This window comes from Sabethes cyaneus, chromosome 1, assembly GCF_943734655.1.
Source record: "Sabethes cyaneus chromosome 1, idSabCyanKW18_F2, whole genome shotgun sequence".
NCBI lineage: Eukaryota > Metazoa > Arthropoda > Insecta > Diptera > Culicidae > Sabethes > Sabethes cyaneus.
Window position 1 is genome coordinate 145220756 of NC_071353.1, and position 11840 is coordinate 145232595.

An 11840-nucleotide genomic window follows, 5' to 3' on the forward strand; every position below is an offset into this window, starting at 1 on the left:
AATCTTCGTTGTAACAGTGTCCGCTGTCAGCTTGAACCCGGACGCTTCAAGGGCCAGTTCGTTAGTCCCTTCAATAGAATATCGAGCGTCCAACGGTCGTTAACTTCGAACCGATTACAGCCAACTAATGCCGCGGGTGGTCATCAGAAGCTTGAGCCCCTTGAGCCGAAGCATCACGAATTCCCAGACGTAACCGCTGCCCTGGAAAGTCACGAGCGGTAGTTTTCTGAACCACGTTTTCGCTCTGCCAATGGTAACGTATCGCCTCCAGTTGTGATACCTTCAGCAACATTTCTTTCGATGTTTGACCTAAATCTAAGGATTCTACTTAACGTGATTCGTCTTGAACTGAGTTACGTTTGAACGTTGTAAGATGGGTCTGGCTAGGCCCACTCTAGAGTATAGGGCGGCTCGGATGTTCGTTAACGGCTTTTAGATTTTTGCAAACCACGGCACAAAGATAAAACAAAAAGATGTCAAGATTTACCTGGCTATAGACTCTCTCCCATACGGCGACGGCAGTGTCGAATAGCGGAGGTTCCTTTCCTCCTGCGACGGCATTCACAGCACCCGTTCTTTACAGGTTATTGTAACGCTGTGAACGAACTTATACCAGGAAACCACTTTTGCACAATCAAAATAGAACTACATATTCAGTCGGAGAGAACCGCGTTAATTTTTGCCTTAAGAAGCAGTCCTTTCTTACGCTACTTAGCACGCCTTTTGAATCTTGAGACACCGTTATACTTAAATCGTATCTTTTCCGATAGCCACCGCAGTAGGAGCAGACGTTTGTTCTGCACCGTCGGAACGATCTTAGAACGTTTCCTATATGGTTTCAGATGCTTCCATTCCAAGATATGAATTTAATCCAATGCCATTTCTAGGAGAATGCTGTATTGCTGTACCGACATTCGAAAAAAATTCACTCTGTTTAGCTCGTTGCTATGGATGGGATCTACTGATTGAATAAATCCCGATAGCAACGGTAGAATAACATGTCCGAATTCATGGATTACTAAGTAGGATCCAGGGAAAGTACGCACAGTTTGATTCGATTTTGCTCTTTGCCTCAGCCAAGCAGACTTTTCAAAAGTTGTGTATAAAATAGTTGTAGTTAGTTATAATCTACAATATTGGCGAACTTGTATGTATTGTACTAAATATAAAGCTGAACGCTGAATGGACATGAAATGGAGAAAGTCACCTGGAAGGAGCGTCAAACACAGCTCTGATTCTCTCAAGCTACCTGGCGCCTCCACGCACATCTAAGTCAAATGATGACGGTCGAAGGCCTTACCCTAGGCTGACCAGACGTCCCGGATTATGTGGGACTGTTACGGATTTGGATGACTTGTCCCGGATTACTAAGCGTCCCGGAAAGTGTCCCGCATTGACTATTTTTTTAATTGAAACAGTTTCTAAGGGTGAAACACAGGAAATTATGTTACATTGCATGAAAAAACCTACTGCTGACACCGCTTATCAGTTGGTGCATACCCTCCTCAGTAACGGCCCCGGCCAGCCGGCACCTCGAACTCCTCATTTGACCAATGTCGCTGACGACTATTCTCTTTATCTTCAGCTTTCGCTTCATTATCCCCCCGTGTTTCAATACTGGAGAAACTCGGGGATGATTTGATGCACTCAGCTCTTTTGAGATGAACTGAAGCCCATTGTCCATTGTAGCATGCATGCTGACTGCGGCAAGCTATCATGGGACTTAATGAAGGGCAAAATCCGCCTGGTGAGGCGTCAACCCCTGTGTATCTCCGCATTCCTATCCGTCACAAAACACTGGTTTTCACACGGATGCCAATTAAGCAGATCCCTTGCCAAGTCATGACCTTTTATCACGAACCGATCCCCAAAACAAAACTCGAATCTGCTACAAACCCTACCGCGAGTCAGAGCACCCCTGGATTTGGCTGACATCGACCCTCTCTAAAGCTATTATTCATCATCGAGTCAGACTCATGCATCGCGTTTCGTCACCACCCGGCCGCACAGCGTACGACACTGCATTCTAGCCATTGTTTATTGTTTGAGGCTTCTGTTGGGCTCTCCATTTGATTGTTAACGCTTGTAGGTTGTAGCCATTCCGAGTCGGATTCGTCGTACAGTACAGCGGTCAGTATTCAGTTTTTTCACCAAAGCGCTATGCCATGATGCTGAGATCAGCCTTGACTTTCCGGATGACCCTCAACCGCAGTTGACGAGCAAGAGTTCAACTCCAACGTCTGTCCTGCACCTTGCGGACAGCCCTGAGAGTTTCCTTGTACCCCTCATATTACTCACACCACAGCTCTTTTAGGATAATCCGTCAGTCCGCCAGCTCCCGAGCCGCCGCTGATGGATTCAGGTGACCGCACACAATTACTTTCATTTCGTTACCTTTATACTGCGAAAAAAATATACCGAGCAGAACCGTTTACAAATAACACAACGCTACCAAAAGCTAGCATCCTTGACCACTGGGAGCGCCGCTATCGCCAAAATGTAGCGCCCAATTTCTAAATAATCCCATCTTTACTACCGAATCGATTTAGCAAATAAGCCATTCAATATGTCCCGCATTCATCCAAAAAAATCTGGTCACTTTACCTTACCCGGAAATGCTTCATGTACTTACTGAAGCAGCTAAGCTAGGAGGTGCGAACTAGAGCGCCTGTTCTCCAGGTGAAGGGCGGCTCACGCAGCGTCTGTCTCGAAACGGGCGGCTGAATATGAAATGCTGTATCCCGCAAGCTATACCTAAGATGGCAGACCCATCGGCGGGATGTATAGGTATCGCGACCCCGGTGAGGTAGTATACCGAAAACTCAATTACCACGAGCAACGAAGAAAGAAATTCAGGACGGAACAATCGGTATAGGACACGGCAAGAGACAAGGAAACGATTAAGGGATAACGATAGGAAACTTGGTCCGTGAAATGTACGAACTCTCCATGAACCGGCACGGGCTGGCTTGCTTGCTCGAGAGCTGCATCAACTCGGAGTGGAGATCGCTGCTATTCAGGTAGTTCGGTGGCCAAATTCCGGCGAAAGGGAGTTCCGTGCAGTAGACCCTATTGCAGGCACTTCTTTCAAGTACCACATCTACTACAGTGGCGGTAAGAAAGCTGAACATGGAGTCGGTTTCGTAGTGTTGGGAAAACAAAAGCAATCGGTTATCCGGTGGAGGCCCGTATATCCGTTTTGAGGATTAAGGACAAATTCTTCAACTTTAGCCTAATCAACTTATACAACAAAATACCGACGAAATGATAAATCCGATGCTGCTGAGGACGAGTTTTACGACAGGCTTGAGAGGACCTATGGAGAGTGCCCAAAACACGACGTGAAAATCATCATCGGAGATGCAAACGCGCAGTTCGGGAGGGAGGAATTCTTCCGTCCAATTATTGGAAGACATCTGCCTCCATCTGTCGACCAACGATAACGGTCTGAGGCTCATAAATTTTACCGCGGCCAGAGGAATTGCCATCTGTGTATTCCACGTTAATAAGGTTGAATAGCGTTGGTCACAAAAGTGCCAAGGCCAACACAAATTGCGCAATTTGGCCCTTACGCCAATTTTTGCGTGAATTGAAAAATAAGTTGTGTATGTAAGCCCCTTGTCTAAGGGAAAACGTGAAAAACTCCCACCGTCATCGATTTTTATTCAACTTGAGCGTCGTCAACGAAATGTCATAACAATTTGTGAATGTATATAGATGTTTTGGATGTGGTTGTCTGTCACATCAGCCCAGTCGGTCCATTTGCGGAAATGTCGACATTTTCGTCCGATTCGACTTCTGGCGACATCTCTTGCTACTGATAAGCAATCATGTTAAATTTGCATCAAATGCTGGTCAATTATTGCTAAAAATTGTTCGTTTAACATGGCAAAATGTTGTTGTTCGATTACTGAACCCACACGATCAGTATAAATTATTTAATAACCGAAATATTAAAAAATCAATTGCAAAACAACTCAACCAACCTGACATCTGGTTGCACCATTCCGAAACTGCTGAACTGTTTCCGGCCGTCACCTTTCGGTGGTGTGTGTTCCCGTCGACAAACTGCGCACGTCCGTATACATATTACGGATGCACTAACACCGCCAAGCCGAGTCGTCAGGTTGAGTTGAGAGGTTCGATTGTGCTGCAATTTTCCACCGTAGCATTGGGCGATACTGCGAAAAGCATCGATATTCGAATATCGATACAATTTTTGTAAAGGTATCGATCCCGTTGAAATATCGGGCGGTAAGTATCGATACCAGTGGTATCGATATCGGTATCGATACACTGACAGGGTGCAACGAAAACCACACTTTTGTTTATTATTAAGCTTAATTTTTTAGAAAATTATATGCGTGTGCTTTTACTACTGTTGATTCTCTTTCGTTCTCATACGAAATCTCGTTAGGAACGAAATAATAGCTGAGTCGGACTGGTCAGGCCTGCGGTTTTAAACTCTTTTGACCGGAAACTGCAACGAATTGCTCAGGATTGCTACAAAATTTATTAGAAAATCTACACTGAAAAAACTTTTCGTATAGTTTCTATGTGTTTCACACATAGATTTTTTCCATGTGCCCAGTAAATGAACTTTATGTGCCAAACAGTTACCTGTTATGTGTTTTTAAAATTTACCTTTAAAATTTGCACATACTATTCATGTACATATAATTTTCATGTGTACTTCTGGACGGATTGTGTTTATATGTGGCACATAATAACCATAAGGATTTTCATATGGAAATTTTCCATTAGATATGTGCGGATTATTTTGAGTGTAGTGGAATGATGGAAATGAAAAATAAATTTTAAAAATCGGACAAAAAGTACAAATCCCTTTTTTTAAGTTGGTAAACCGACTTTTTGCCAGATTGATCGGTCACCGGCTTTGCAAGTGAAAAACCGGCCGGGCCGACCAGAAATCGACCACTCAGCCAAGCGCTAGCAAATGCTTTTATATTTTGCATACGGTTTATGCTCCTTGATCGAAATGACTTACGAAGGGAAAAGTAGACCTGACTTAGCTAGAATGCGTCGTTGAATCAGCTTACTCGTATGATTGACGGTGGTTGCCAGAGATCCCTAATTTATGAATTCATCAACCCCTTCCAGTTCATCTCCGTCAAAAGTTATTTCATGCACTCAGGGTTTCTTCACTTAACAACGCAGTTGCGGCTTCATTGACGGTCTAGCGTATCCAACCACATCCATCTTCGAGTGCCAAGACAGCTACCTCCATTGAGGAAAGCAGAGCTTCACTCTGCAACTTGTGAGTTGTCTAATTGCATTTGAAATTAATTTTAAAATCGGAGCTGGAATTGCACTTGAAATTTTACTTAAAATTGAACCTGAAATTAAACTTGATATTGAACTTGAAATGGGAACTGAAATTTAACTTAGAATTGAGCATTATGCTTAAAATTAAACTTCAAATTGATATTGATCAACAAATGATATTGGACTTCCCAAGTAACAACGGTAGCTGAATTGCAAGAGCAACGGCTGTTTACGGGTTGGTTTAAGGCGATCAAAGCTGCATAAAGTAAGCGCTCAAATGGTGTTTAAATAAGCGATGTGTAAGCTACTTTAAGTTTTTCAAACCAGTTCTCTCCCAAAAGCTGATAAAAAAGCTTAATAGCGGATTTTTTTTGCTAAACAATCTGCTTCTAAACAGCTATAAACATCAAACCGTTTTACGGCTGCTTAAAGGTGTTAAAATGTAGAGTGGAAGCTTTCATTATGCTCACAGCTTTCAAACTACTTTAAGTCTGCTTAAGGGTGTTAAAGTGGCTTTACAAACTTCTACCAAGTTTTCATTCGGCTCACAGCACACATACTGTCAGATCATAGAATTTCGCAATTTGGCTGACAGCAAAAGTTTGTCAGTTATCGACATTATCGACTGCTACACGCTAGACGGGCTAGGCTTCAGGTGTAAAGATATTCTCACTGTCTGTTCTGCAGATGCAAATGGGGCGGATCATACGGTGAGTGCTTATGGATCAAAAGATGGCGGGTTCAATTCCCGGAAAAAAGACATGCATTTTTAATTAGCTAGCTTTACTTGTAAGAATTAAAGTTATTCGAAACTAAAAATAATCGCGTTCACGACGAAATAAAAATGAAGCGTTCCATTTTTTTAAATTTGAAAATAGATTTTTTTTGGCTGCATAAAGGTTGATGAAGCGTTGATTAAGCGACTGGAAAAGTAGATTGCAAAACTATTTCTCATTCTAAAAATAGAATTGACAGCATTGCGCAAATTGGCTATTTAAAAGTGCAAAAAAGTTTCTATTAAGCTTCATTGCAGCTTCGAAAGCAGCTATTAATTAGCCTGAAGCTTGATAAAATCACCAGATTTAGATGTTTAAGAGCTGAAAAAAGGTTTTCATTTCTAAATCTAAACCATAGATCAGCCACAAGTTGAATAAAATCAGCTATAAAAGCGTTTGATCAGCCTGAAATTGTTACTTGGGTTCAGTTTGAATCAATTTCAACTTGAATCTTTACTTTAAATTGAGCTGGAAGTAAGACTTTAAATTTAACTTAAAATTAAACTTGAAGTGGAACTTGAATTTGGACTTCAAATCACACTTAAAATTGGACGCGAAGTTAAACTCAAGTTTGGACCAATTCAGACTAGAATATATAAATTGGACTTGAAATTACACATGAAATAGGACTTATAATGAGACATGAAATTGAACTTGAAATAGGACATAATAAAGAACTTAAAATTTTACTAGTAACTAATAGTGAATTGGATGTAAAATTTGACTAGAAATTATACTTACAACTTTGCCAGAAATTGGAGTTAAATCGGACTTATACTTGAACTTGAAATAGGATTTGAAATTGAATTTGATTTTTTTACATCACCCAAGAAATCCGACTTTAAATTAGATTTCAAATTGAAATTGAAGTTTTACTTAAAATTTGATTTAAGACTGGAACTGGGAATGCATCTATTTTTGCAGAGTTTATTTATCGAAAAAAAATTAGCTGCCGCATTAATTAGGTACACCTCTTATTTTAATTTCTACGAGTTCGAGGTGGTCGAATAACATCTGCAGCAGAGAAATACGCAGAGGTATTCTTGCCGGAAGTCGTGCTTACTACGGATTCTACAAGACCCTAAAATCTGGCAAGCTTCATCCCTGTACCAAATGTACCACGTACAAAGCGCAAATAAGACCGATAGTCTACGGGCACGAAACGTGGACAATGCTCGACGGAGACTGATCACTTTTGGACGTCGTGTGCTTAGGATCATCTTTGGTGGTGTATGTGAGTACGGTCTATGGAGGAAAAACATGAACCACAAGCTGGCGCAGCTTTTCGGCCAACCCAGCATTCAGAAAGTTGCTGTGGCTGGAAGAGTACAATGGCCGGGACATGTTGTGAGAATGCCAGAAAACAATCCCGTAAAAATGATGTTTGCCTCGAATTCGGTTGGTACCAGGCGCAGAGGTACGCAGCGTGCTTGACGGTTAGACCATGTGGAGCAAGTCCTGGAAAGTGTGGGACATTCGAGAAATTGGAGGCGGACAGCCATGGATCGAGTTTGTTGGCGGAACATTGTTATGCAGGTGAAATCCTAATGGACATCGCATTAGGATAAGTAAAGTATTTTAGTTTCTCTAGCATTTACTATAAAGGTATCGATTCAAATATCGTCGTTTTAGCATCGATACTGGCCGGTATCGGGACGCTCAGTATCGATCCAAAATATCGATGTATCGGCTCAAAAGTATCGATTTTTTCGATACAGATACAGTATCGCCCAATGCTATTCCACCGACGTTCACTGTTCTTCGACCGAGTTGTCCGACCGCATTGTAGAGTGAGTAACTTATTCTGTTCGTTCGTTCATTCGATTCGGTGTGTAGTGAGAAGTAAGACAATATAGGGCAGAGGAAAAATCAATTTTACTCGACATTGGGAAGGATTTTCCGTTTTCGAGACGGAATTTTTCCTCTGACGTAGGCCGACTGTGATTCGGAAGTGGACGCCGATAGCGCGGACGGTTGCACAAACGGGCCAGTAAATTGTTTTCAAGGCAGGGGCGTTTTTTTTTCGTGCCCGGCAGTTCCAGCAGCAGCAAACGGGGCCGCCATCTTATGCAAGAGATGGGTTGAAGATTCCGGCCGGGTTTTGCTAAAAAGTGACAATTGCGTTCGAATAATAGGCTCTATCGGGTATTTGCAGCAGATTGAAAAGATTGGACACTGAAATTTTCCGATTTTCAATACGGTCTACTGTGATTACGTATTCGATGACAGACAGTGCATAATTACGTAACGCAAAGTTGAAGTAGAAGATTGCTGCTGCTGCTGCTGCTGCTGCTGTGATCCGGAAAATTATTATAGCCGAAGCCTGAAAACAGATTTACTGGAACGGGTTGATTACGGTTACCGATATCGGCTGGCTGTCTTTTGCGGGTTTACAACTTTGCCCCGACCAACTAATGCAACGACCTTATTTTCTCTTTACGCAGATCCTTCGGAGGTACCAGATCGCCCAATACCAGCACAGCAAAACCAATTCAAAATGTTCGTCTCGTCAGCTGCTCGTTTTGCTCCAGTCGCCCGCAACCTGGTAAGTTCCGGATTCTTGTTTTGAACGGAATATATGATGGTGAATAATGGGAACATAAGCTGTGTTACATAATGGTGATGTTAGTCTATTTTTTAGAAGGTAGATGAACGCTTTGTTCCTTACCGTGTTACAGGTCTAGTAAGTGAACGACTGGTTACATAATCCAGCAGCAAATCTGTGAATTTTTCTTTTAGTTCACTAAACAGTTACAAATTTAGTTGATTTTTGCATTTTTTCGTTTGTGATGTAATTGTTAGATTAGGTCATGTGTTGTCAATTTCATAGAACTTTAGACCTAAAATTTCACTTTAATTTTCAACAAAGATAGTTTAAAAAGGCATCATAATCATATTTTATCTTCTTTTTTTGGTTTTGCAGTTTAATTTACTTGAAACTTTTCCTAAATACACAGTAGAGTTTACAGCACTTAATATTTATAATTTGTGATTTTGAAAAATTTATGTTCAAAGCCACGACTAAAATACTTAAGTCGTGATTCAAAGCAATTCCTGGTGAACTTGGATGTTTCGAATAGCATCAATTGTTTCAAATTGTTCGACTTATTTATCTATTATTCGTTTACGGAATAAAAATGCATAGCAAATTCTCATCTGTTCAAGTTTACCACGAACCAATGGTAAATTCGTTAAAGCGTTGACGTTTTTCTGGAAGAAAACTTAATTCCATTTTTGCATTTGTTTTTATCCATATTTTGACATTTCGTGCTGTGGTTTGGCGTCGGTACCGAAATTCAAGTTTATGGCAAAAACTTGTTACCATGGCAACTTAAGAACTTGTTTATAACAAACCAAAAAAGTTGCCCGTTAATTAATATGGAATTACCGTCTGCTAGTTTCAGATTAATTAAATGTTTTAACTTGAATAATAAGTTGTTTAAACATTAAAGTGCTATTTATCAACGATAAAAGACGTTAGGTTGTAAAATCCTGTTATCTCCAAAGGTTTTATTCACTGGAACTATAACGGAGCTATTTATTTTTCCCCACACAGGTTCTCAATGGAACGAAAGCCTACCTCCGACCATTGAGCAGTGCTATCATCAGCCAGAGCCAGACCTTGGCCGCACAGAACAGCACGCCTGTTGCTCTGCTGCCACAGGTCCGGTCATTCCAGACTTCGCCGGTCACCCGGGACATTGATTCGGCCGCGAAGTTCATCGGAGCTGGTGCTGCCACCGTCGGTGTCGCTGGATCTGGTAAGAATTCGCTCCCTCTTCTCTCATCATGCTTAGCTAATCAGAACCAGTTTTCGTTTATTATAATTTGCCTAATAATCACTGCTAAATTCATTCAACCACCCAACAACTAACCGCATGATCATTAACCCAAGGCATAGGAATTGGTACCGTATTCGGGGCACTAATCACCGGTTATGCTCGGAATCCATCCCTCAAACAGCAGATGTTTTCGTACGCAATCCTAGGCTTCGCTCTGGCCGAAGCGATGGGACTGTTTTGCTTGATGATTGCCTTCCTGATGCTGTTTGCCTTCTAGACCTGCATGTACCCTGGTCCCAACAACAAAAACTAATCCGTCCCCTCAATCCAAATTAATCATAGTTTTATGCTTTGCTTTTTAACACCATTAGAGGTAAGACGAGGACCATTGCTTTGTTTGTTACTAACGACGATCAGTAATCATCACAACAGTTTTATATGAACACAAAATATATAACATTCCCAATTTTTCCCGTTTCTTTATCTCTTCCTCAATGTGCAAAACCAACCAACCAACCAATCGCCAATAAACACAGGTGCCGGTATCGGAACAGTATTCGGTTCTCTGATCATTGGCTACGCAAGAAACCCATCGCTGAAGCAACAGCTGTTCTCCTACGCCATTCTGGGTTTCGCCCTGTCCGAGGCCATGGGTCTGTTCTGTTTGATGATGGCCTTCTTGCTGCTCTTCGCTTTCTAAGTCTACAACTTATTCAAACAGCACGTTTTAAATGCTATCTAAAGTAACATCAAAATATAATTCGTAACGGGAGAAGAAAAAAAACAGTAAAATTCAATATTCTTCGAATTACAACAAACAAAACCAACCGAAGCATTCAAATTTAAAATCGAAATATCCATAGAAAACACGCAATAATAATTATTGTGACGCGAAAGCCTGCCACACGCATTGTTTGATGAAGAAGAAAAATTAATTGTTACACACTAGCCATGAAAAAATTATGATGAGCAAAACAAAACGAAAAATTAACATCAAACCCAACATCAACGCTGCCATCGTGCGATGAACGTGCGCCCCCGTGTGTTCCCCCTAATAGGAAAACATCCTTTTAATCTTAACACCGAATAAGTAAGCGCGACTACTAGGCAGTTAGAGGGGCGCACTTTTCATTCCATAATTGTTTCATGGATATTCCTAACAAACAAACAAGCAAAAAGTCACACCTCTGAGAACTTAACACTAACCAATACGATTTAAAACATCAGACTTATTCAGAACTAAGAAGTTAGGCGCGAAACAAACAAAAAATCGTTAAGCGAAGAGATGCTTTAAGAAACTGTAGATATTTGAACCGAATTTGAACAATTTGCTACTCGAAACACGAGACGCGAGGAGCTACTGCCGACGTGGACAACGGATTTTACCATCAATTTTTATGGAAAGAACTTCGGCTGAAGGTTGCATTCCGTCCGTCGGTTTGTCTCTTGCGCTAATTTGGGAGGATTACGCTAGGGACCAGCACACTGCGCGGGTATACACTTTTCTAGTTAGTCGTAAGTCTAGTGAAGGGAGGTAGAGAGGAATGCAACATTTTCGCTGTCTGGTTCTTTCCCGTCCGTTCGTCCATCCGTTCGGTGCTTCTGTGCTAACAACCTGCACTTGAGAACAGCCGAGCTAATGTATTAGTAGATTGGTTGAACAACCGTATGGAATAAAGAGCAACAGACTAGTTACTGGTACAAAAAAACCGAGGATAAGAACATTGCGTGGGTTTTATTTTTTCTAAGTAACTTGAAAAAGAAATTGACCGCCTGGGTTCGAGATCCTTATTGATTTTAAAGCAGGATACGATACAGTCGATCGAGACCAGCTTTGGCAGATAATGCGCGAACACGATTTTCCGAATAAACTGACGCGTCTGATCAGAGCTACATTGGATCGAGTGATGTGTTTCGTGTCCATCTCGGGGACACTCTTGCGTCCCTTCGAGACACGGCGAGGATTGCCCTCAAATTTGGTTGTCCTCAAATCGAG

General features: G+C 41.5%; 1 protein-coding gene across 2 annotated transcripts; it reads left to right on the plus strand.

Moving 5' to 3' along the window:
* The first annotated feature begins 7848 nt into the window (after positions 1 to 7848).
* On the plus strand, positions 7849 to 11561 carry LOC128745350 (ATP synthase lipid-binding protein, mitochondrial). 2 transcript variants are annotated; one of them, XM_053842409.1, is made up of 4 exons: positions 7849 to 7904; positions 8507 to 8607; positions 9619 to 9823; positions 10381 to 11561. In XM_053842409.1, the coding sequence occupies exons 2-4, from the start codon at positions 8560 to 8562 to the stop codon at positions 10542 to 10544; spliced, it is 417 nt and encodes a 138-aa protein (XP_053698384.1). In that variant the 5' UTR covers positions 7849 to 7904; positions 8507 to 8559; the 3' UTR covers positions 10545 to 11561. The 2 variants fall into 2 exon arrangements, with proteins under 2 accessions (XP_053698384.1, XP_053698374.1); XM_053842399.1 differs by having other exon boundaries at positions 7878 to 7991.
* The last annotated feature ends 279 nt before the right edge of the window (positions 11562 to 11840 follow it).